This window comes from Montipora foliosa, chromosome 2 (genome assembly GCF_036669935.1).
Source record: "Montipora foliosa isolate CH-2021 chromosome 2, ASM3666993v2, whole genome shotgun sequence".
Lineage (NCBI taxonomy): Eukaryota > Metazoa > Cnidaria > Anthozoa > Scleractinia > Acroporidae > Montipora > Montipora foliosa.
The window spans coordinates 65,905,079-65,931,483 of NC_090870.1; the positions used below are offsets into that span (position 1 = coordinate 65,905,079).

The following is a 26,405-nucleotide window of genomic DNA, read 5'->3' on the forward strand; positions in this document are numbered from 1 at the left end:
AAGAAAGAAAATGGACCTGTGGGAATAGTCCTGCCCAGCAATAATGTCCGGAGCCGTTGATTCTTGGTGACTGGAAATACATTTTTTCTCTTCTCTCTTTTTAAAAGAAGGAACTTGTGTGCATAGAAGACTTCCTATGCCATATATCACAAGTCGACCAGTTTCTTGGATCTGATTATCCTGTTTGGTTTCTTTATACTTTAAATTCCAATTGGTGGCGAGTAACTCATATTGGTTTACCGTTTCTCTCGGTGACCAGTAGACCTTCTGTTCCAGGGGTTGTGAAGTTGCTCCCTCCTGATTGGGAATCCAATTTCTTTTTGTTTTTCTTCGACTACAGTTTTCTCGGTTTTGTAAATTAATTGGCCTTCAATAATTTTCTGCTCTTGTTTAGGGCCCTGCGAGAAAGTAACAAAGAGTCGAACAGTATCAGCTTCCATCCTAAATCTATGAAACTGGCTCGACATAAATGGGATTCCCATTCAGGGGAAAGAAAAACTTACTAGAAGTTGGGAAGATGTCTTTTATTCCACAGAGAAATCAGATCTGAAGAATTCGTCTTAGAGATCCAAACCAACTCGAAAATCGAAAATCCAACTCGAAATCCTAACTCGGTAAATGGGCAACCTCGTGATTTTCGTCTTCATAAAAATGTCACGCGTCATGGGTTTACGTGCTACATAACGTAATCGAAGTAAACAAGTGTGACTTATGTAAAATAATAAATATTTGCGGTTTGGTTGGTGCTGTTATCGGCAGGGTGAAAATTGTTTTCTTAATTCACCAAGCAACGATCATGCAGGGATCTTACTTCTATCACATTTTCCTTGGGTATGTTTTCCTATCCTTTGAAGCTCCACACCTTCGCAGCTCTGCTGTCGTTGTAAGCGGCAAGAAGCAAGGCTTTCAGCAATATCCAACATCGGTAAATCAGTGTCTGCAAAAGTGCTCAGCAGCCATAGATGCACGGAAGTCAATGATAGAAATTACTGAGGTAAGTTATTCCTTTCGGGGACGGTAAGCTGGGACCATTCATTTACTGAATCCGCCTCAAATAGTGCTCTGCAAGCACTCATTTTCTCCTATTAAACGACTACGATAATGGAATCTATCTAATTCATTATGGGCAAGATTTAGCCATAGCTCAGGCAACAGCTGGATCTTATTTAACGCTAATGGGCATTAACTTATGATTCTCGTTGTCGAATCCACTGTCGCACTTTGGCGTTTGTAGAATCTTAGAGAGAGATGAAAAAGCAGAACGCAATAAGCTATAACAACTTAGGTAATGACGTATTCTCGTTTGTTCCACGATGTGGTCACTAATGTGACTTTGATCGCAACGCACTGTTAATGGTTATCAGACTACAAGGCTACCTGATTACACACTGACCTCCAAAATTATTTTATTATGGCTTCCATTCTTAAAACCCTGACTAAATATTGGATACTAATGAAAAGAATCGAAGTTCTTGAAAAGAAAAAAGGACGTCTTCGAAGGCGCGACTTGATTTGATTATGGCAGATATATGATTGCCTTCATACACATTATCTTGTCGCCGGCTAAGTAATATCCAGTAATAACAATCAGTTTAACTGTTGAAAACTAAAGCCCGGTTTGTCATCTCCTCAAAATGTATTTAAAAAAATTATAGACTCTGTGTGTTTGCCAGACAATGTCATCATCAACTGCGTGCGATTCGTGATTGTTATCATCACCGATCCCGATTACTGTTTTTAAAACACGGACAACTATACGCAAGGAATCATTTTGTCTCTTTGGTCACTGAGTAAAATAACTTATTTATCCATTACCGATGATTTGCTATGTTTATTACTAGAGTAAAATAAACATTTCTGCATATATGATGTAAGTCAAATTCTATTTGGAGGAAAGGAAGCGTTAACAATACCCACACAGTAATGATGTTGAATGATAAAAATGCTGATAAGAGAGACTCATCCGCAATATACGTCATGTGGAATGATGTCAAAGCTCCACACTTGGAAATCTCAATTTCTTTGAACTTTAATAGTTATCCATCGCTATTGTTTGAGTGAGCTTAGCTTTACCTTGAATGGCGTCAGAATCAAAGGGGATTACTATTAATAATTCCCATCTTATTTAAGATTTAAAAAGAAAACTGAACCGTCTGATATCGTCATAAACGTCTTCTCCTCTCCCAATGAGCTCTATCACAAATCTCTGACGCTGCATAACGAGAAATCTTGTCCACACTGTTTAATTAAATGCCATTTGATCGCCAAAGAAATAAGAAAGCACCTGTTCAAAATGGTGATTTTCTTAAACTTACTACAACGGAGGTACACGTGTCTTGTACATCTCTCTGGTTTTTTTTTTTCTCTCTTAGCTCTTGATTTTACTTGTTTAGTTGCTTATCTCGATGTAAATTGTCTTCTAATGGCACGGTTAGTACTTGGGCAACGTTTTAAAAGTGTTTTTAACGTGACTTGTCCGATGAATTGACGATTTAAAATTTGCTGGTTTGAGCAAGGCCATGACGAACGCGGGCAGGAAAGTTGAAGTCGCCGAAGCAATGAAGAGTTACTTGACCTCCCAGGACTTTACGGATATTATTGCAAAAGGTGTTAAAGAAGCTGTGGGCCAAGCTATGGAGAGTATTGTGAAAGATTTGAAAGCTGAAATTGCTGCTCTGGAGGGGAAAGTGAAAAGTGAAAACCTTGGAAGACACCATCGAGAAGGTGGCCGCGAAGGCAAACGAAAATGAACAGTTTTCCCGTCGTCAAAATGTGAGGGTTATGGGCTTTGTCGAAGAAGAAGAAGAAGAAGAAGAAGAAGAAGAAGAAGAAGAAGAAGAAGAAGAAGAAGAAGAAGAAAATTGTGCAGAGAAGTTTGTGAATCTATGCAGGGAGAAAATTGGTTTGGACGTAAACGATGAAATAGTTGACAGAGCTCATCGAGTAGGTAAGAAAGTGGAAGGAACGAACAGAGCCATCATCGTTAGGTTAGATTGAAAACCCACAAAGATAAACTTTCAATATTACGGGACAGAAAGAATCTTAGGGGATCGGGATTTTATATCAATGAAGATTTAACTAAAATTAACCAGAAATTATCGTACACTGCTAGATGATCTTGCCTCCCTTCCGTTGATCTATGCCGATGATACTACACTACTTGAAATTGTTGACGACCCCGCTGTATCAGCTAATCGTCTTAATTCTGATTTAAATAAGATTGCTGTTTCGGCTGATAAATGGTTGGTAACCATGAATCCTGTTAAATCTCGTGATGTTGTATTTTCTCTGAAGCGTAATGAACAAGTTCACCCCCCTCTATTTCTCAACTCCAATGTCGTCAAAGATGCTGAGTCTCATACTCACTTGAGTTTAACTTTGCAGAGTAGCATGTCGTGGAGAAATCATATAGTTCAGGTGTTTGAGAAAGCTTCAAAGCGACTTAACCTGTTAAAATTTGTCAAATACCGAGTTGACCGTTCCACATTAACATCCTTGTATAAGAGTCTAATCAGACCACTTATGGAATATGGAAATGTTATTTGGAACAACTGTTATGATTGCGACTCAACTCTACTTGATAGCGTTCAATATGAAGCTGCAAGGTTGGTAACAGGAGCCATTAAAGGAACCCGTTCTGAAAGGATATACAAGGAACTTGCTGGGGAGTCTCTGAGTAGCAGAAGGAAATGACATCAGCTAAGCCAATTTTACAAAATTGTAAAGAATCTTGCACCTTACTATTTAAGTGAGCTACGTCCAAAACTATCTAGTGACCGTACACATTATCGTCTTAGGTCAAGGGAAAACTTTACACAATTTTCATGTAGAACTTTTGGCTTTCAAAAGTCTTTCTTTCCATCCGCTATCACTGGCTGGAATTCTCTGGACCTAGATGTTCGAAACTCTGTATCTCTTCCCACTTTTAAAGCTAAATTAAGGTCAACTCTCTTTCCCCATATTTATAATAAGTTATTTGATTTTTCTTTTTCAAGGAGGGCATCTATTGATCACACCCGCCTTAGACTTGGTTTCTCTTGTCTAAGAGAATATTTGTTTAAAATTTACCGTTGTGCATCGCCTATTTGCGAGTGCGGTCTTGAATCTGAATCGGTGAAACACTTCTTTTTGGTTTGCCCCAGGTATGCCGCTCAACGTAATGCCCTCCTTACCTCTGCTGCTAGTATTCGCGGTGAAACATGGTCATCGAGCAGCGATTCTAGGAAAATTTATTTTTTTATTGTACGGCGTTAAATCTGTAAATTATGATATCAACTGTGCTTTATTTCGTGAAGTCCAGAGTTTTATAATCAATACTAATCGCTTTTTGATTGCCACTGTTTGACTGCTGAATTAATATATTTCTAGTCATGTAACTTTTAATTAGTACAAATTGCTTTTCGTTGGCCACTGTCTGTTTGTTAAATTAATATATCTTTAGTGATGTCAATTTTTTTGTTGTAATCTTGTGTGTCGTGTGCCTGTGTGTTTTGAGTGTAAACCTGATTACTGCATTATTGTGAGCCCCCTTGATAAGCCAAGGTGCTTTTGGGGCAAACAATGGTTAATATGACTAAATTAAAAAATAAATAAATAAATAAATGGTTCTTTTGTACTGACATGTACAACATAGTTTCAACGTAGTTTCAAGGCAGACAGTACTAGAAAATACGACGCTTGGTATTTTATATGGGCTTTATTGAGTTAATGCTGCATAATCACTTAAAACAACACCATAGCTTTGGCGACGCGAAGAGGAAGCTGGGTTTTCTTCACAGTAAGAGCTTGTTCCTCTCCAGCTTGTTCCTCTCTCTGCCGAAGATCTTGCTAATAAATTTGTCACCTTTTGTGAGGTCAAAACACTAACATCAGAACGTGTTTCTCCTGTGATGCCTGAATTCTTCTACCGTCTGGATACTTTCACCCTCAGTTGAGGGTCCATTACCCAGTCCCCTACCTAATTTTGGTCCCAATTAGCAACTCCCAGTACTTGTTTGCACTAGGCTGATACGAATAATGAATTAAAAGCACCGACTGAGGCCATTTGAATACACGTGCCTTCCGGGTTGGAAGAAAATAAGCGCATGTCATTCCATCGACCATAAAGAGCTGACCTTGTGGTAGTCTAAAAACTTGGTTTCGGGTGTCATGTTATCATGCCCAGGGCTCGCGCGGTAATTTTAGCGGACCTCGCGCTTGCGCACAGTTTTGAACAAGAAGCACATGTCGAAGTGTGAAAGCCATTTTAGAAATACATTTTCCGATATCAATTATGCACAAAGAATTATTTGGAACAATAAGGACATTAGAATAGACAATAGATCAGTCTTTTATAAATTGTACTATGAAAACGGGATTGTTTACATATGTGACTTGAAATTTGAATCCGACAATAAGCAGTCTTATGATTTTTATAGACAAAAGGGTCTTAAAACAGATTTCCTGACATGGACAAGTTTAAGAGTATCAGTTCCGAAAGAACTCAGGTCGAGTGAATTGTTACCTGAAATGGACTCGGTAAATTTTAAACATAATGATATACAATTCGACGTTTACATGGCTAAGTGTAAGCATTTTTATAAATTATTAATAACAGCTAAGGCTAAATTGCCTAATATGTTAAGAAACTAATCTCGGATTTTGACATCTCAAATTCTTTGGAGGAAATATACTCACTTCCACAAACCGTTGCCAGTGAAACGTATATTTGGTCCTTCCAATATAGAGTGCTTAATTATATATTGTATACAAATTCAAAACTTTTCAAAATAGATTTGTCGTTGAGTGATAAATGCACCTTCTGTGGCTCTTCAAAGGAAGAGTTGTATCACCTCTTTTTTGAATGCTCCCATGCGCAAATTTTTTGGAAAACATCCTCTTCTTGGTGGTTTGAACTTGTTAAGGAAAACATGACTGTGACTATAAAGGATATTATACTTGGGCTTCTAAATAGAACTGATATTATAAACTATCTTATAATTCTCGGAAAACTGTGTATTTGGGAATGTAGAAAAGCTGGCATTTACCCTGATTTTAATATCTTTCACGTGGAGGTCAAAACTGTCAAAACGGAAGTCCTTATTTTAAAAAGTGTACCTTTATTGATAGCACAGCCTTCACCGTCTCTGACACCACTTCGTTTCGGATCTTGAACAGAAGATAACAATAGACTGCGTGTGCCTACTTGTTTCACAAGCTCAGTGGTGTTGAAACAATAACAGAATAACAATTTTTAATATCACTTATTAGCATAGGCTAAAACACTGGATAGCGTTAAACGCGCGTACTGATTGGCCACTCAAACTCCCGATATCTTTTGCTATTCAACTCCGAGCAATTCGCGCGGAATTCGCGCCCGAAAATGTTGTAATCTTTGCAGGAATAAATGAGTTAAAATCATATTTTTTGTGCAATATGATCTTACTGTTTTAGTATATACTAACACAACTATTCACAGAAGTGTAGAGGTTTCTAGTGGTGGATATTTACTAATTATCACTATGGATCGATCAGTAAACAATATTGCTTCCTCTCTGATGGAAGTGCTGTGGGGTTTACAGACCTGTGCAAGATCTATATAGTGTTATTCTGTTGTTAGCTATGGCGATCCCGAGCCACAAACAGTGCCTCTGTGCTGAGTTTTAAGTCTGTTTAAATTTCATACTTTGTCAAAATTTGAGTCACCCAACTCCCTGAGAAACGGTTCGTACATCTTCTTTTCTCTTCAAGCTTTGTCTTCTTTTTGTTGTGCTTCTTTTCTAAATTACTCAGGTTTGAAAAAACTTTTAGCATTAACCAGCTCAGATACCTTTACCGCCTCATGTGACTCCCCACTACTCCACCACTCCTGTTCCTTGTTTTCCACACAGTGCTGTTCTTTTCACTATTTACACACTTCTCATGATCACGCCTCATTAGGCTGCTTCCAAATAAATCCGGTTGACATCACTTTGTGGGTGTAGTGCACCATACATAGTCATCCTGTCCAACTCCTTTAAGTCTTCTTTCACCATACACATTAAAACCGCTGCCCCAAACCCCAGTAACGCAACAACGATACTGCCGACGTGTTCATTGCCTTGCTTTTATGTCTTCCATTCCAAGATTGGCTTAAGTCGCCTTTCATCTTTATTCTTGAGCTCTTCTTTCATTCCTTCGTCCTTCACTCTATCTAATTCTAAAATCCACAAATGATTTGCACCCTTCTTGTTCCACTTCATTTCTTACCTAACGAGTTCAGTTCCTCCTTACCTCTGTTCGAAATCAAAACGCCACATTTCTACGGTAACTGTTATCGCCTCTTGAAAGTTCTTAGATCTTCTTCCTCCGAAGATCTAAGCCGTGATAAATCTCTATTTCATTAAAGTTACACCATCACGCAGTCTTAAAAAATCCGCTGCTGGTTGCCCTTAGAGTGTTTCTACTTTTCTGCCTACTTTGGTTGCGAGTCAACTCGAACAAAGAGTACTCCTAACTGTATCCCTAACGCTATGATACGATACTGTTCACGGTTACACCGACAGTGCTAGTCACTGATATCTTTATTTTCAAACAGATGTCAAGTCTCAAGTCTTGCAGTGAGAAATGTCTTGGGAAGGGTGAGTATGATGTTGTCTTGATCTTTAATCAAAGAAGTAAAGGGAAACGAAAGTAAGGTCAAAAAGTAATTAACAGAATTGACCAGATTGTACGAAACAAGCACTTTTAATAATAAATCAAGAAGTTTGGAATACGCGCTCGTCGATGTCATGCCCTCTCATTCGTTGACTTACGTTACATAATCAGAAGTCCATACAACCAAGAAGTCTCGATCTTCGCTGGAATTCAACGTATCAGCTTACGGTAATATCGATTTTTTAAATCGCTTTGGACCAATCAAAAGAGTTTTGGTCATCAGGGCAAAGGGGATTGGCCAATATTTGGCGGGAACTGTTCTCTAAACTTCAATAATACCACGTAGACTGATGGGCCTAGACCAAACGAAAGAGATAAAAGGCCTCCTGTGTGAGGAGCAAGTGTTGCACAGTCGGTTAGTGCGCGGCCTTGGTGCATAAGGTCCTGAGTTCGATCCCCGTATCTGACATCCTTGTTTCGACTTCTTTCCTTTCAGTGTAGCCTAAGTAGCTTTAAATACTCTTAAAACGGAGCACTGATGGAAAGAGGGGGGTAAAATGAGCGCACCGTCAGCTTCCTGGGAGAGTACTCTCTAGAGAGTAAAGGAACTTCTGACGTTAAATAACGTGTACCTTTACCTTTATCTTTACCTTCCGACGTTACCAATTGATTTCAATGGAAATGAAATTACTATGTAAAGAAACGTATGGGGTTGGGTCATTTTAAATAACTGCCGTCAACGGTATTTACGCTTAGTTCGCAAACGTTTATTTCGCTGATCGATTGCGTGATTGTAATATCCCACACAGGTTTAAGCCCCGTATCCGCTCAACAACCCCCCCCCCCCCCCCCACACACACACACACACACACCCCTCCTTCCCCCAATTAACAATGGAGAGAAAACAACCATGATAATAATAATAAAAAACAACAACAACAACAACAAATTAATACAACCGTTTGGCAAAGGGAATTTTTTTTCTGCTTTCAGGAATGCCTGCCTCATTAGGAACTCACCAGATCAAGCAATCTTCTAAAAGAATCAAAAGAGGTGACATGCGGTTTATACTCAGCTATCATTGACGGCGATATTAAAACATTTAAGTAATGGCACCAAAAGCGTATAAAAAGCCAATTTTGCGAACGTCTCGTTCAATACGATTTACCAACTTTGGTTTAATGATATTGAGTACCTTATACATTGTTTATTCATGTAAGGCAGTGTTGGGAAGCCAGACATATTCTTAAGAATGTCAGGACGTATGAACACACTAATCACGTCACGCGTACAGCTCTCAAGGGTTACGTTAAGAATTGTTTAGAATTTTTCTATTGAAATGACACAAAATTTGGCCTGTGATTTAGGAACACAAGTCGCAAGTCAAAGACAACATAACTGCATGGTCATCATTCTCTCCGGTCTCCAAACGTTGAGATTTTTTTAAGTCTGCACTTAGAACAATGACCTTTGACCTGCACTCACCGCGCATTAGCAGTAAAGGCCAATTTCTGAAGTCGTTGAAAATAACGCAGTGAGCTAGAAGTCCATGCTCCACGTAAGCAATCTCGATTATTATGATGAAAGGAATGGCGTCCTCTGCAGAAGATGTTGCATTCGCCCTTGCAGATAGCAAGTGAAACGCCCATAAAGATTTCCTGTTATAATAGTATCTAGAACTTGCTTTGCGTACGTTTCTTTTCCACTTTTTGTAGAAGCGTCTAATAACTCCTCAACAAACGTAACGTATTTCGCTGGAAACTTGACGCGTTCAGAACAACCATACGGTACGTGATACAGGAAATGGTGTATGTACGAATAATTAAGGGGCCCACCTTCAACCGACAGGCATTGCGTGCCGCGGAACAATTTTCATCTTTAAAAATTCCGTCCATAGCTAAGATTCTTCCAATTAGATCGCTACGATAAGCAATGCAAATTTCCATAACAAAAACAAACGGTCGAAAAGCCTGTCGGTTGAAGGTGGGCCTTTAGGTATCCCGAGCCATAATGTCGTATGAAGTACGTTTCATTTGTAATGCCATATTTTGAAAAGAATATTTAACAAATAACAAGAAGTCTCTCCTGTGATCTGTTCTGCATGAAGCGGACAGAGCACGAAAGAGGTGTGGCGAAAATTTCAGATATACTCTCCTAAAGCACGCTAAAATCACAATCCTTGTTAGAATGGTTTGGAACATTTTTTTCACAAACCGAAAGTTAGTTCGTATTTGGACAAGCTAACAGATGAGTGCAAGCGGTTTTTTCAGTCTAAAATTGGCATCTAAATGCAACCTGCTCAGTAAAATCCGGGTGAACTTTGGCACACAAAAACCTGTGAGTGAACGATACTGTCACGGCAATTGTAAAACAAGCTGCTTACGCCTTAGTCTCTGAAAACCACGCCCCCAAACCCCGGGTCATGGCCGTCCAATTACGCTTGTTTTTTTTTTTAACTACGCATTTCTCCGGAGTACGGGTGCAGTAACAATTTGTTAAAACGCCAGCCTTGACAGAGTGGTACTGGGTCCTAGCGTAGAAAATCGTTCCGGCCTCAAATTGGCAAAGAAAACTGTTTTTTTCTTCTGAAAAATTCTCCCCATTGAAGTAACAGCAGCTAACAACGAGTGCTCTGAGATCATGTCCTCTCCCTATTATCCCTTGATGCCTCTCACGGGATGTCTAAAGAAAAGTACGCCTGATTGCAGGTTACTCCATCGGGGACTTTGCCCGCTGAATTAATTGAAATAAAGCATACTTAATTTTTTGACCGCTTACAACATATTGAGTCACAGACCATAACGTTTTGGATACGTTTGCATCTCCAGAATGCAGAGAGTGTCCAAGTTGCACCAATTTTGGAAACCCAACTGATTCCACAGGAGTAGTTATAACATTACATCAACTTCCCAAAACGGAGAGGTGTTATGCAAACGTCTCGTGGGATGCCCTTGACAGCCGTAAGTCAGTTTTAGCCAAAAAATCCACGGTATATATAATTATGATGAAATAATTTTCAAGTGAGTTTGCTGTAAAAGTACGTTTATGCCGCCATGTCACGCGTCACCAGTTGTTTTGAAATTTGAACCTACCGGTAGTATTTAAATCTGCGTGCCCGTTTTGAACTTCTCTCGAGATTCTTGAATTTCCGTGGAATATTCCTTGTTATATCAAAAATAGTTAGCTATGACCTTTCGTTTTATTATAATAAGTGAAAGCTATTTCAAGCGTTTGATGAATTATTGTTCGGTACTTTTTTCGTAGAAACCTTCAGAAAAGTCTGAAGATGCCGTTCAAATCTCGTAAGCTCCAAAGAGGAATTTAGTCTTCTGGATACTGGTTATGCGTGACATAGCTCGACTGCAAGTGCTCTGCTTGACCTCGCGTCGAAATGGACGGAAGTTTCTTCGGTGCCAAATTTATCTTTGCATTATTGCTATTTTCATTCGCTGAACTTGTTCTTATTATGAAGTCTGCAGAAGTGCATGCCTGAAAGTTAGTTCGTTAGATTTAGGGACTAGCGATGGATTGGGGTTTCACTTCTTAAAGGTATCACATGATACCTTGAAAAAGTGGGTCTTCTCGCTATGAAGACCCACATTTTTATTTTATATACTACCCATTTTTTCTGATTGCAGAATTCCGAATTAGGGTGGCTATGTCATACGGATGAGACTTGAAGGTTTAAATAAACATATGCCCATAATTGGCACTGTTTAGGTTGCTAGGTAGCATGTGGAGCAGGCGTATTGTAGAGGGAAACGCTCAGTCCCCTGTGATTGGTCAATGTTAGTGAGTACACAGTGTTGATAGCGATTAGGGTTTGGAGATATTCTTATCCTCCAGTCACAGGTCGGTGCGATTTTTGTTTCTTAAATTGTTGTTATAGGGGTACAAAAACTTGCAAGGATTTTAATATCTGTTCTTTCAATTCCTTTTGATGATTTAGAAAGCGAGAGAGGATACTATATATATTACTCACTTCAAAATTTTGGACTATCAATTACCTCTATAAATTGCACGGAACTTAGGAAGGTAAGGAAGTTAAACGTTAAAGAGATAAATAATTTCTTTGTAACAAATATCTTCAGAGTACAATTGCAACTATAGTAGAACGATGTTGTTCCGAAGATATTGGTTGTCCTGTGCATCTGTGCACGAGCTTTTCTGAAGTCTGTAATGTTTACCTGTACTCGATGGAAAGTTTTGTCGATTAAATGTTGAAGTTTGAATTGCATATTTGTTCGGCCATGATTGTGAACCGACCAAAACCCTGACGAACAGGTGTGCCTGATTAAGATCCTATTTAGCTAGGCTAAGCGGAAATTTAGTCTCGATGGTCATGGTATAATTTTTGCGCAATTATACGCAAAAAGATAACGTGTAAAATGCAAAACACTTTATATTAAATGTGATAGAAATACTGAAAATAATTTAGAGGCAGACCCTTCCAACGAGCCCTTGTTCTCTCTCACTCACTCACTCACTCTCTTGCACACCCATGCACTCATTCGTCCGTCCGCTCATTGATTTATTGATTCATTTCATCTTTCTTTCGTTTGTCCATTTGTTCATTGGACCGGGCAATCTTTGGATTACCAATTAAGTGTTTTAGAGTGGTTTTCAATTGAGTGTCGAAAGAAATTAGCGAATTGCTTTGGTTTATAATTACTTCACTCAGTGATTGGTTCAAAGTTCTCGCGCCACTTTTTCAACCAATCAGAAGTGAAACCAAAACCAATCATGGCTCGCGTGTGCACATTTTCCCACGCTTTGTGTCGCCAACGTGTAATTACTTCGAGTTTTCATTGGTTTACCGAATTGTGTCCGTCCTTTTTGATTGGCCAAAGTAATTACTTTGGTTTTGGTTTTACAACACTCATTTGAAAACCGCTCTAAGGCTGCCTTGACACTTAGTATTAACGTTGAATTCTTGCTTTTGCTTTCAGGGCGTTAACCATTATATTATCGATAATTCTTCACACGGACTAACAGACTCGGCCACTGTCAAAGTTATTGTATGTACACCAAGAGATGACAAAGGAAGAGAACACATCCACCATGCATGGACCTCTTCTAATGATATATTTTTTTCAATCTAATTTAGCCCGGTGGTCATCATGCGCGAATATCTAAAGGAACACACCTGGCCCCAGTTGTTCAAACGATGGATAGTGCTATCCGCCGGATAAATCACTATCCACTGGATAACTCAATTGGTTTTGCTGGTGTTTATCCGCTGGATAGTGTTTTTTTTCCGGTGGATAGCGCTATCCATCGTTTGAACAACTGGGGCCTGAATGGTAGTTGTAACTATCTCATTAATTAAAATTCATGATCAACTTTCACAGCATTACGCGAAGCTTAAAATAGATTGAAAAAACTATCACAGGGCATGGGGATGTGTTGTCTCCCCTCGTCGTCTCTTATTAATTTACACTGATCAATGTCTAGAAGCTGCTCATTTGAAAAGATGTTACGATCGACTAGTGTTCCCTTTACGACGATGAAAATAACACATACAACGGCTACAGCTCCCCCTATTCTTGGCGAATAAGAAAAAACCTCTGAGAGAAGAATAACTAGTTCAAACCCCCGTTTGTGTAATAATATGGAATCGATGTGTGCTATTAAAGAATGCCGAACAACAGTTTGTTCTAAACTACAGAGTAAATATGTTGTCGGTACTAATACTGATAAAGTAGTAGATGGCTGCAGCTAACTTTGCGTGTGTTGGATGACACCCCGTCCGGCGAATCAGTACGGTAATCCCTGTTGCCAGCGCTTTTTTCCCTCGACGGCTGAATCTTGGAATTGGCAGATGAGCCACGTACTTCAGGGGGTCACTGCTCATCCGAAAACTTATCACTTTTTTCTGGGTCTGAGACAGTGTGAGCCCGTTTGAAAAATCCTAGCTACGCCCCTGTACTTCCCAGAATGGAATCGCCGTAGGATCGGCGAGGGGAAGTCAACCGAGGGATGGACTATCTCTAAACTCGAGCTTAATGACTAAAGGAAAGGCGCAAATCATAAAAAAATAAGAAGAATCACCCGTAAGTTTGCTGTATGTTATAAATAGCGAAAGGCAACTCCAAAACAACATAGTGCAAGGACTGTTTGGCACATAACATTTGCCCACATCGTCAATCCCTTTCATTCAAACAAGAATATTTCTGTCCATGTGGATGGTTTGCAACTAATCTCTAGACATATATAGATAACAATCTTGTAATGTACAATTACTGGTGGAACAATAGGTATGGAACGCCAACACTGTCATATGTCTTTCTTTGTGTTTTATACGCAGAGGTCACGTTGGTTTATGTAGTGCTTTTGGGTTTATGTTGAGCTATTATCCCTTTATATGTAGTCTTCTTCATCCCAGTGAATACTTGAGGAAAGACGAAATTGTTTCAGCCCTAAAGTAGCCGCCACACCTTTCAAAAAACACTCTAGCACAGTATCTGCCTTATTATTGTTTCTTCACTCTAGTGCCAATGGAAGACGGCTATATACATCAATTGCACCAATAATAAATTACAAAGTACCACCGCACAAGTTTGTGATTGGTGTCTAAATGCCAAAGGTAATTCGGTCCCTGCACATCGTACACGCGTCTATTAAGGGGTCTCTTTTTCCTTGCATTTATTCCATTACTGTTTACTCGATGTAAACCATCTCTGACAAGCATCCTTTGCATTACTATTCCTTTCTCAACTTGGAATTGCTTGATGAAAGGTTCCTCACAGCATGCATGGAAATTCTTGAGTAATTTTTCAATGTGCACATTTAGTTCCGATTCTCCTATTTCTGTGAAGTCAGACTTGCTAAGTCCAAATTGACTCATCCTACGGTAAATAATACTCTTAGAGACGAATAGGATGGCAGAAGCTTCCCTTATGGTGAAACCTTGTCCTAACAGATTTTCAAGCACACTCTTGGGAATAGAGAATGACAGTGCTCCAAGACATGTTTGAATCTTTTTCACCGCTTCTCCTCCAAAGGTTGCACACTCAATTCGCAGTGCCATTGTATTACTGCGGGAGGTTTTTCATAGGCTTTGCAGTTCTTGTACCGACAACCTGCAAACAAGGTCGGGTGTTCGTCTCGAAATTTCTCTTCCAGATATCGAAGTTTCACTTTCTGTAAAACGGGCAACAATCTTAAAAACACGAGTCAAAATGGCGACCTCATTCGAGGGGGATTGGGTTAACCTCTGGGTTTGCTCATCATAGGATTTTCAGTGCACATAAGCGTGAAAGTACAGGCGGCCCAGACTCGGAGGGCAAAAAAAATATAAGGACTTGTATGGAAATCTCGAAAACAAACTGAAAAAGATATTTACATGCAAAAGTTCTCAATAAAAAGCCGTACTTTAATGTCGTGGTGACTTTCTCGCTTTTTGTGTCCTTACCTGCCCGGGTTGTCACTAGCTGGTACCTAAATAAAGGGTACCGCTGGCCTGGTTTGAAATTTATCTCACAAGTAGGAAACAATACGTCGCTTTGGGTGATACCATGGTCTCCGGTGTCCCTCAAGGAAGTTCGTGAGATCCTTTCCTATTTTTGATATACATCAACGACCTCCGTAATTGCTCTGAGGTCCTTTAATTTAATATATTTGCGGACGATACTAACTTGTTTGCTTCTGCAAAAGATTTAAAATCATTAGAATTGCAAATGAATTTAGAACTAAAAAAGGTTAAGGAATGGTGTGACATAAACTAGCTGTCGATAAAACTAAAGAGAACCAATTACATGGTTGTAAAATCTCAAAGGAAAAAGAATACGAAGGTTAATATAAATATAACTAACCGAGATGGATCATGCCACTCCCTAGAGCGAAAGGATCACATTAAATATTTGGGAGTAATGATCGACAGTTCTTTAACTTGGGAATACCACATCTCATATGTATTATGTGCAAAGCTTTCACGGGATACAGGAGTAATCTCTAAGTTGAGGCATTATCTACCTCTCAAACATCTTACGCAGATCTATTATAATCTTATCTATCCTTATATTTCGTATGCTATTGTAGCCTGGGGCAGCACCAGCAAAACTAATTTCCAAATAATTACAAACTAAGCAAAATCATGTTATTAGGTTAATGTTCTTTGCAACTCTATTTGGCCAAAATACCGATAGTGCACTACCTTTACTTAATATCTTTTAAATGTTAACGATAACTAATGTATATCGCCTGCATGCTCTCAAATTTATACATGCATGGCACAAAGGTATTCTGCCAGAACTCTTCGACCATTTTTTCCAGTATGCCAGCAACGTACATAATTATAACACCAGGTATGCGGCCAATCAAAATCTTTACAAATTTCGAGTAAAAACAAATACTGGCAAACAAATGATCTCGTTTATGGCAATTGATCTTTGACAAGAAACTTTAACTTTAACTTTAACTTTAAAGATCTAAATCAATATGCTTTCTCAAAAAATTTTAAAAACTATTTTCTATCTCTGCAATATCAAACGTAAGTTTCCACAATTCCAGAAGTGTTAAAACTATGTTCTATCTCAGCAATATTAAAAGTAAGTTTCCACAATTCTTCTAGCTCTTTCCTTTAGTAATCCGTCCCTCCAGTGTTTGTGACCTCGCCCTTCTTTTAGCCTTTTAGCCTCCATGCACAAACTATAGACCAGTGTCACCTTTAATTCTTATATATGTATCATTTTCTTTTTGTTTATGTTAATATTGTAATTCAAACTGCAAGTGCAAAATAAAGTGAAGTTGAAGTTGAAGTTCTCCGGCATCAGTCAAGCTCAAACTCCGGCGATAGCCACACGGATAAATTTACTTCTCTTTGACCACGTGTCAAGGTCCACCGAGCATCCATTGCTGAGAAACAGCGAAAAATATTCAAATATTCAAAATCCTTCGAGGCTCACTTACAACATTTGGACATGGCTGGTCAACCGTTCACTCGAGCCTCGATACGGTGAGAGCAAATAAGTGATTTTAGCCAAAAAGGGAGAAAGTCACCAGGACAATATAGTACGGCTGTTTTATTGAGAACTTTCGCATGTAAATATCTTTCTCAGTTTGTAATCGAGATTCCCATACAAATCCTTATAATTTTTTTACCCCCCGAGTCTGGGCCGCCTGTGGTGTAAGCACCCTACAGAACACCGTATTGCGTCAAATATTAGAAAATGCACTGCTCGTCACCACATAAAGTAACATGCGCTGCGTATATTGAAGAAAGCATATCAAATAATGAGAAGTAGACCGCGTGACACAAATTTAGCACAGTGTATATTTGTCAATTGACTACATATAAGAGGGGAATTGCTCAATATAAACGCAAAAGCACTACATATAACAACGAGACCTCTGCGTATAAAACACAATGAAACACATATGACAGTGCTGGCGTTCCATAATAAGAAGCTACTAAGAGATCGGGTCAGTACCCAGCTATTACAACGGCTCTCGGGATTGGTTCCGAAAACGATGGACACAAAGAACAATACAAAAGAAACAATGCACCCTAACTCTAAAAACAATAGAGCGGCGTCCTAAAGCGATCCAATGAAATTAGAGGTGGTAGAGAGCTGTATCCTATCTTGAGAGATCTTGTGTTTTGGTCCACCAACGTGGCAGCGATGACGTAAAGTGAAAACTACCTATTGTCACTCTATTCTATTCATTATACAGCGCAGTCGTCAACTGTTCTTTCATTGATTGTTTGCAAATAACTCCTCTCCCAAATGCTACCACCCATAATTTAACGCGTAAGTGTTATAATGAATTAAATTCATATCGATCTAGTTTTAAAATGAAGTGAATTCAGAAAGGCTCTTAGACGGTTGTGAAAGTGACATTTTTCTCTTCATGGAGCATATTCTTATTTTTCACTCGTGTTACTCGTGACCAGGTTTTTTTTTTTTTTAACTGAAAAAATACTGAGAAAATATTTCATTACGAATAGGGTTCAATTGCCGGGGGATGAGCTTGGGGAACCAAAATGGCCACTGTTTCTTGTTTAAGGACACCCGTAATGTCATTGCCGGGCGTGACATCATGTGAAAACCAAGTTCTCCTTCCTGTGATCCGTGCCCATTTTTTTGCACAAAAAAAATAACGTATTTGCGTTGGAATGGGGTGTTTTCACTCACGTGACCAGCAGCCATATTGAATTACTAAAACAAAAGAAAGTATTTACATGAAAATAGAGTTCACTTGCCAGAGGATTAGTATGGTACACTATCATGGCCGCTATTTCTTTGTTTTCGAACATCAACATGGCCACCGTGACGTCATGTGAAAACGCTCTATAGGCTTTAAAATTTCAAGATTTTTTTTGGATTTTTTTTCTTTGCTTTGAAGTCACTTTCATTTAAATCAAATTAAATTGGCACAATCGCCATTTTACCGTTATCGTTAAATACCTCATTCCCTTGATTCAAGACTAGTAACTCAATTTGTAATTAACAGTAAAAAATGCATTGTTTCGTTTAATCATTAGCTTACTCAAGGTTGAAAAGAGTTCCACAGAACTGTTCCCAAGAAGGTAAACATTTCTTTTCTTGTTTTACATACTTCTTTGACCGATAAAATTAAGGTCCCGTTCGAAGTTAAATTTGGGCGTCTTGCTCTAATTGCTCTAAGCATGTTAAACAAAAAATCTGAAAAATTAATTTTAGAACAGCTAAAATCGCTTTCCCTTGTTTCCCGCCATAATCTGCGCGCGAAAAATGTTTGACTTATCATGTCGTATCATGTCAATCACACGTGAAAGGATCGGGTGTCAATTGACAGCCTTCAAGCGCCAACTGCTACCTTAGCACGTGCCAGAACGCTGATTGGCTTAGCACAATTGGCCCTCAAGTTGGGGGCGGAGATATCCAGCAGACCTTGAACTGCCCGCGAAATCTTTAAGCTCGATTTTCTTGGGCTTTATTTTGACGCCAAAATTACAACTTTTCGGACCTCCTGTCCCGAAATGTTTCAAAATAACGCTTCCAAATGTCCATTTCTAATAGATGATTGTACTAACCCAAATACCGTGTAAGTAATTTTTCGTTTGTCTTTCGGAGATTGATTTTATTGCACTTTTTCTTCCCAAATTAAGTCGCCAAACCTCAAACATGTCTTGTGGTAATTATTTATAGTGTCTGAAAGACGATTTCGTTATTATTTGACGTATATGACCTAGACACTGACATGGCCCTTTACAATAAAATAACAAAGTAGGAGGCGTTATTTCGAAGCAACCCCCGAATCTGAACCAAAATTTTCTCTCACAGAGCTACGCTAGGATAATTTTACCTTCGATATGTGCCAACTTATCCGAGCCAAGCTCTTTTCCATAGTCACTAGCCATCTTCAAAAGCCCACATAGTCCAGCTTTCGGCGCCATTTCATCCTTGTATGTCACTACTGGCAACACGACCTCTTCCTCAAATGAAAGATTATCCCTCATTGTCGGTTTGCTCCAAATGAAGTATAATCCTCCATTTAGATTACTCTGTCGCAGTGCTTGTGGTAGCAGATAAGAAAAAAAAAAAAGGAAAAACAGCCCTTGGACAGGATTTGAACCTGGAGGGAGCACCCACTTTGAAGGAACTGTTTTTATCCACGTAACCACCAAATATCAACTAGCTGTTAATTGTACTCATTATTTACCAACACTAACTAGTATATATGAAATCATTCTTGACATTCTTGAATAGTGCTTATGTCTATTGATTGATTTTAAAATGGTCAGCTTACTCTTGAGGTTTGGTAACCTACATTTTATCCTGTTTAAACTTGTTTCTTATCGGATGATAATACACGTTTACAGCGGCATTCGGAAGAAAAAAATGTTGACATATTAAAAATATATATTCTGGCATTTAGCGATGTGGTAATATAATTCTAGTGGTTAAAGGGAGGGGTTATTGATGAAACGCTCCCAGGTTCGAATCCTGCGGGTCCCGCGAGTCCTGACATTGGAGACTTTTAAAGGAAATGTGTTCATTTCCCATGGTCCCCATCAAGCTTTCAGTGTCCAAAATGAGCGATAATACTTCACTTGGAGCAAATTGACAATTAAGAATAATCCTTCCATTGAGGGAGAGACTACTGGACCAGCAGACGCGCTCGGCCCAACTGGGAAAAAGAGCAATCATCGTCTGGTGGAGAGGTCCACAAAAGCAAATGACCATGCATATTGACCCGAAAGTATGGTCATTTGCTTTTGTGGACTTGCAGATCGTGGGCCGCCTGTGATATGAATGGGGAATTCGTGGACGTTTTCAGGAAAATGTGCTTTTGTATCAGTTTTGCTTTCTTCATTTTTATCGCCATTTGTTTTCCTTTCTTCTTTTAGGAGACTCTTCACCAACACCAGTATCAACTTTAGGTAGGATATTTTAACAACACCACTCACTTAAGGAGATGGTCAATGGTTCTAACAGGAGTCGATCCTCTTCGGCTTCTTAGCTATAGGAGACTAGTGATAGCTGGTGCGGACATGCTGTCATTTTACACCTACACTCAAAGGCCAGATCGTAACACCTTCTCCAACAGTTTGAGGGGCGAGACATGTTCTTTTGTATCAGCTTTGATTTCTTCATTTTAATCGCCATTTGTTTTCCTTTCTTCTTTCAGAAGACTCTTCGCCAACATTAGTATCAACTTTAGGTAGGACATTTTAACAACACCACTTAAAGTACTTATGGAGATGGTCAGTGGGTGAAGAAATATATTTTATCAATGATGACTCGGGGAAAATCTGAGTCCTCCGGTTCTAACAGGAGTCGATCCTCATCGGCTTCTTAGCGGGGCCCATCGAGAAGATTAGAGAGTCTAACGATTTACAGATGTTATCACTTTCCGGCGCCTCAGTTATTTAAGACCCTCAGTACTGGGCCAGCCGGGGTTCGAACCTGCGGCCTCCTGCATGAAAGTCCAGTGCTCTTGCGACTGAGCCATCTCGTCGACTGGAATGCTACCTTTTGACAACTTCAGGCCTGACGATTTAAAAGGAAAATTGCCACCTGAAGTAGTTTCATGGCCTACCATTCACAGTCTAGAGTTAGAGAGCATCCAAACTAGTATCTAGTTGAATGGTAGTAGGTAAAAGCTAGCCAAGATTTCCATTTCACTCGTGTTGAAAGTTTGCAAAAGAAGAAAGATCAATCTAAAATCCAAATTGGCAAAGCGCTGCAGTGCGATGCGACGAAAGATTGAGCCCAGTCGTATCTATTTTGGCCTTGTTCCTACTGCTTTGTCCCGTACTCTTCCAAATGTTGTCTACGTAAAAATTTGGGATTCTTACACACACGAGTTGTCAGTCGGCCCAAAATCGTTGCATCCTTACCGATGCGCTGGTCGATTTCGGCATCCAGGGACAGGTTGTTGCTGATGGTGGAACCAAGGTAAGTGAACTTGTGGACAATATCAAGTTCATAGTTGTTAATGGTGATGACACGTGAGGTATCCACGTCTTGGCCCAGCACGTTTGGTCATTTTCAAGTTGATGGTGAGTTCGAAATATTTGCAGGCTTGGGAGAACCTACCCATGAGACACTGTAGCTATTGCTCGGTGTGTGAGGTGACTGCTGCGTCGTCAGCGAAAAGTATTTCTCTGATGAGGGTCACGCACACCTTCGTCTTTGCTCTCAGTATGGCAAGGTTGAACAACTGTCCATCTGATCTGGCGTGTAGTTACACTCCTTCGGTTGAGGTATAAAAAGGCATGCTTCAGCAGCAAAGAAAAGAAGATGCCGAAGAGGGTGGGCGCAAGGACGCAACCTTGTTTTACACCGTTCTTAATGTCGAATGGCTCAGACATACTGCACTCATACTGGATGGTTGCCTTCACATCGTCATGGAAGACCTGATCATGCTGTGTAGTCTTTGGGGGGAAACCAATTTTCAGAAGGATGTTGAAGAGCCCTTCCCTGCTGACAAGATCAAACGCTTTTTTTTTGCTCTCTGCACCTCTCCTGCAGTTGACGGAGAGAGAATATCATGTCCACTGTGGAACGTTCTGCTCGGAAGCCATATTGGGACTCTAGGTAGACGCGTTCGGCTAGCTGTTGGAGACGCAGGAACACGACGGGGGCAAAGAGTTTGCCTACGACGCACAGGAGGGAATTGTCCCTGTAGTTATTGCAGTCGCTTCTGTCACCCTTGTTCTTGTACAGGGTTACAATCTTGGCATCACGCATGTCTTGTGGTACGGCCCCTTCACTCCAACACTGACAAAGGACATCATGCAGTGGCTGCAGGAGGATGTTTTTGCAGTGCTTGATCAAGTCAGGTGGGATTCCATCGATGCCTGGTGCCTTGCCACAGGCCAAGTTGTCAATAACCTTGCTCAGTTCTCCCAACGTTGGCTCCGTATCTAGTGCCTCCATAATATATAGGCAGAGGTTCAATGGAGTCAAGAGCAGAAGTGGCAACTACGTTCTCTCTGGAGTACAACTGTGGTTAGTGCTCTACCCATCTCTCCCATCTTCTGGCCTTTATCGGTGATCACTTCCCCGCTGGATGATTTGAGAGGAGCAGTCTTACTTTGAGTGGGACCTACAGATTTATTGATTCCCTCATTCAGCGCTCTGATCTGATGTTCCCTGTTACAACTTCAGTCTCGCTTAGCTGTCGGCGTATCCTCTGGCGGTCTGTTGCACTTTGCTCCAGGCAGCTCTGACTGCTTGGAGGGACCTCTCACTCGGTTAGCACTTGTATTCAGCAAGAGCGACACGCTTCGCTTCGATGACGGGAGTTATCTCACTCGACTTGGCTTCAAACATAGAATTATGTCCACATCCTGGACATGTTAGTACGTAAATCAAGTTCGAATTCCTTGAGCTGCAGTTCATCGAGTGTTTTATCCAAAATGTTTCTTCCGTGGCGGAGTGGGGGAATTCTGCAGAGTTGAATTTCTCCAAGCTTTTGCACGACGACGAGCAAGCGCTTTACTTAGGTTGTCCTCTCAAATATCTGTACTCCCGATGTTGAACAAAACCACAGACAAATATTTGTCACTGAAAGTTTAATACTCGTCGTTGCAGGCTGTACAGCTGAAATAAAAAAAATAATAATAAAGGCTTATGATTCGAACAAAAAAAGCTGAATTACAGATAAACCGATACCTACAAACAAGAGATTAAAAACTGAGACGTACATATTTTTGGGCATCTCTTATGTTATGCTCATCATCGATGGCGATGAAACAGGTCAAAAGGCGAACAAACAAAGCACAAACGTTCAACGCACACCAAGCGAATAGCGCATGGTATTAACATCACGTGACCCCTAACAAAGGGGAGTACGGTGGGGAGCGCGGGATGACAAACTGTTCCCTACAGATTTCATCCAACTTAATTATTGTATATATTCCTGTTAAAATTACGGCCGTTCAAAATTACACCAGTACTTTCAATATTATTGCAAAACACGTTGTCTCGAGATACAAATTGAGCAAGGGTTTTACTTACATCTCTTATTGTTATTGGGTTGTTGTTAACTTAGGAGTTAGAGGTGCTTGAGCGCAGTTCATTTTGACATTCCTGTTTTTGTTTTTTCGTTTTTCTTTTTTTGTTTTTTTCGACAATTTGGCCCAGTCCCATGATTTCAGGAGGTTGATATCTCTTTTCTCATTAATTGGGAGCCATACATCTTTAAGTACGCCCTGAAAGTTTTTAGCATAACGACCGAGTACAAAACTTGCAGCTGCAAATTGAACTCGGAGACGGCGTAGTAGGGTAACAGAACAGGTCGGCATAGTCTAGTTTTGACAAAATCAATGTTTCTGCTAGTTGCTTTCTGAGCTCGTACTTAGCAAGAATATTCATTTTTCTTAGTATCGATAAAGTAGTGTAACATCCAGATACTGTGTGCTTGATGTGATCGTCCATCTTAAGAGTGCATTGATGTGATCTCCAAGCAGCTCACAATATTTAATACGTTCTATTTTATGACCACTAACGGAAATGTTAGGATTGTACTCGACAAGGACTAACAACAAAAAAACAAGAGTTCGCTTTAAAGAGTACACATGGATCCGTGTTCTCAAACAGAAGCATTAACGTAGTTGTCACACTTCCTGCCTTTTATAAAGTTTACTATGCATATTTCTCCTCAGACCACGACACTACAAACTATAGAGTTGATATTGTGGTCACCGTTGTAGCTTCAGCGATGGCCATAGCTGGTTTCAGTTTACTTTGGTACTACCGAAGGAAGAAAAGATCAACAGGTATGTTTGATCGGTTTGTTAGGATCAATACTACCCAGCTTGGAAGAGCTTTCATTGATCTCTCTCTCTAGTAAGTAGGAAAGGAACCCTCTGCGTGGATCTCATCGATTATTGGACGAATAATTAAACTCTTAGCCGATTTGAAACTCGCTATAACCAGTTTGAATTCTAACGCCTGCCCAATGGCGGCTGAATGCAAGTGACCTTGCATTGTTGTTTCGCGTGACAGAACATCGACGTGAAAATAGCAGAGGTCGTCCTATCCTTTCTCGATGGAGAGGTAAATTAATGAAATCCGGTCTACCAAGAAGGGTAGTGCACTAACAAGGCGGCACTAGTTTAGAGCAATCCCAGGCACTTTCTTGGAAAGAAATATGTATTATCGCGCGTTTTCATTGTAAAACTATTGGGAAAATCCCCGTATGAAGGCCGTACGCATTAGCGCGAGCAGGGCCGGAAAAGTCCGTACGGCCCTTACCTGCTATGAACACGCACTTCCTCGTGCGATGCAGTTTTACACAATTACGTTGCTTTTAAATATGCAAGTTGTTTACCACCAAAAAAGCAAATGCAAACAACATAGTAGATAAATTTTCTTGCAATTTTTTGTTATTTATTTTGTCCAAACATCATAATCTGAGTGCTTGTGAATAGTGAAAAGAGCCCATATGATAAAATGCTTATTGACTGAGTTTAGGTCGGGCCGGACAGGAAAATATTTGGCCCTCGGTCATGGCACACGGTACGCCATGATCTCGGGCCAAATATTTTCCCGTCCGGCCCTCGTACTCAGTCAATAAGTTCATATTGTTCTTATGAGTACATATGGATTTTAGAACAGGTGTGTTTAGGCGTAAAGTTGACGGAGTCATCTCCTTATCTCCATGTACACTGAAGCATCGTTAATCTATTTATTTATTTATTTATTTATTTATTTATTTATAGATATATAATTTATTTAGTGTCTGGAAATATGTGCTGGACGGAGTATTTAAGGAATTATTGTTTTGTTTCTAGAGGGGGAAAAGTACATTTCAGGCTTTAGTCAAGAACGTAAGTGTTTTATGCCCAGCGTCTATTAATGCAGATGACAACACTCAGTAGTAGTATTATATGGCAAGCAATTTTCAGGCTAAATGGAGCACTCTGGTTGGCTGGTTTTCAGTCGGGGGTTTACTCAAGTTGAGCGAAACACAAAAAAGTTTTTGAAAAGCGGAGTTTAATTTTTTTATCACAACAGTACAATGCGTAGCAAGCTGCATTTGGTTTTAAATGCAAAAGGTTACCGTTCAAAGTTTGCTGATGAAAGACGAAGATTATGAGCATGACCAAGCGGAGAAGTGTCCTATCGCTCAAAGAAACGATACCATATAACAAACAACCTCACGTGCTCGGGACCGAACTGGGGAATGTTAGCCCTCGGTCGTTCTTTGTACGGACCTCTCTGCGCTCGATCCGCACTGCCACGACCTCGAGCCCTCGCGCTCGGTTAGTAAGAGGTTATCACTTTTTTTTCTGACTGAAAATAAATCTGTCTTTTCAGTCTTTCACGTATTTGTTCCATGAGAACAATAAACATTACTTTGGCCCTTTGCTCCTCCCAGAGCATAGGCCATTGTTATTGTTTATGGTGTGTTATTGCATGAGGAAATAACTCGTCTCATATGAAAGAAAAGTCCCAGCATGCATCTTTAGAGCTTTACAACACGGCGTCGCCGTTCAGGCTGAACCGTTGCACAAAAAGCCATGTTTAAATCAAGTATGTTTAAAACATTTAATTTCACAAGAATGTCACTACTTTTTTCTTTCATTATAGCGTTGCTCTTTGAATACGACGCATTCATCATTTACAGTTCAAAGGACGAAGAATGGGTTAAAGGAACTCTTCTTCCGACTCTTGAGGGCAAGCATGGCTTAAAGTGCTGTATACACTTCAGAGATTTTACTCCTGGAATGCTTTATCGACAGAATATGGTCAACAGTGTATACGCGTCCAAAAAAACAGTTGCTGTAGTGTCCAAGAACTTCTTTAGCAGCGGTTTTTGTGAAAGTGAATTCGAGTATGCCCTGCGTCGACTTACAGAAAGGAGAGATGACAGTTTGATCGTCATTAAGCTCGATGACGTTGATACCCGTAAACTACCCTTGGAACTGAAACAGCGAAGCTATATCGACTGCCCCAAATCTATTGAAAAGGAAACTTGGGAGACTAAACTAGTTAACAGTTTAACAGTTCAAGGTTAAGAAAAAGCCCGTAATTGAGAGGATAACATATGCCCAGGTAGGGTGCATTTGGATGTATGCTGTTTTCTGTTTTAATAATAAGACGTGTAGTGGCGTTTACATGGGATGAGGTTGTTGATGTAAAACTTTTAATTTTTTTTCATTTTGTTTAATGTGAACTAACATTAACTAATGAAGTAAAATAGTCACAATGTCTAGGGAACAAGGAAGAGTGTAGAAGGGCATGATATAGTTGGACCAATTATATGCCCTTTTTAATTATTACATTTTTGTTAAGATAAGAAAGGAAAGTTTACTATATATAAAGGAAACAAGGGGCAGAAAGGAAGATGAA

General features: G+C 39.8%; 2 protein-coding genes across 4 annotated transcripts; both read left to right on the plus strand.

Moving 5' to 3' along the window:
- The first annotated feature begins 740 nt into the window (after positions 1-740).
- LOC137986264 (uncharacterized) lies at positions 741-23,758 on the plus strand. 3 transcript variants are annotated; one of them, XM_068833498.1, is made up of 11 exons: positions 741-994; positions 7,556-7,598; positions 8,608-8,667; positions 9,330-9,401; positions 10,443-10,574; positions 11,564-11,649; positions 12,564-12,632; positions 18,101-18,145; positions 19,949-19,981; positions 20,230-20,262; positions 23,714-23,758. In XM_068833498.1, the coding sequence occupies exons 1-8, from the start codon at positions 797-799 to the stop codon at positions 18,113-18,115; spliced, it is 675 nt and encodes a 224-aa protein (XP_068689599.1). In that variant the 5' UTR covers positions 741-796; the 3' UTR covers positions 18,116-18,145; positions 19,949-19,981; positions 20,230-20,262; positions 23,714-23,758. The 3 variants fall into 3 exon arrangements, with proteins under 3 accessions (XP_068689599.1, XP_068689600.1, XP_068689596.1); XM_068833499.1 differs by having other exon boundaries at positions 20,233-20,262; positions 23,714-23,738; XM_068833495.1 differs by lacking the exons at positions 18,101-18,145; positions 19,949-19,981; positions 20,230-20,262; positions 23,714-23,758 and having other exon boundaries at positions 12,564-12,743.
- LOC137991944 (toll-like receptor 1) lies at positions 22,004-26,071 on the plus strand. Its single transcript, XM_068836969.1, has 3 exons — positions 22,004-22,055; positions 23,714-23,827; positions 25,644-26,071. Exons 1-3 carry the CDS (start codon positions 22,004-22,006, stop codon positions 26,069-26,071), a joined length of 594 nt encoding a protein of 197 aa, XP_068693070.1.
- Positions 26,072-26,405: the final 334 nt, after the last annotated feature.

Excerpts from the sequence above, each read along its gene's own strand:
- LOC137986264 (XM_068833495.1), top strand. The coding sequence starts at position 797 with ATGCAGGGATCTTACTTCTATCACATTTTCCTTGGGTATGTTTTCCTA. Across the intron at positions 8,668-9,329 it reads TTCTAAAAGAATCAAAAGAG|AAGCGTCTAATAACTCCTCA; the intron begins GTGACATGCGGT and ends CACTTTTTGTAG. Across the intron at positions 11,650-12,563 it reads ATTGCACGGAACTTAGGAAG|GGCGTTAACCATTATATTAT; the intron begins GTAAGGAAGTTA and ends TTTTGCTTTCAG.
- LOC137991944 (XM_068836969.1), top strand. The coding sequence starts at position 22,004 with ATGGAGTCAAGAGCAGAAGTGGCAACTACGTTCTCTCTGGAGTACAAC. Across the intron at positions 22,056-23,713 it reads CTCTCTGGAGTACAACTGTG|ACCACGACACTACAAACTAT; the intron begins GTTAGTGCTCTA and ends ATTTCTCCTCAG. Across the intron at positions 23,828-25,643 it reads AAGGAAGAAAAGATCAACAG|CGTTGCTCTTTGAATACGAC; the intron begins GTATGTTTGATC and ends CTTTCATTATAG.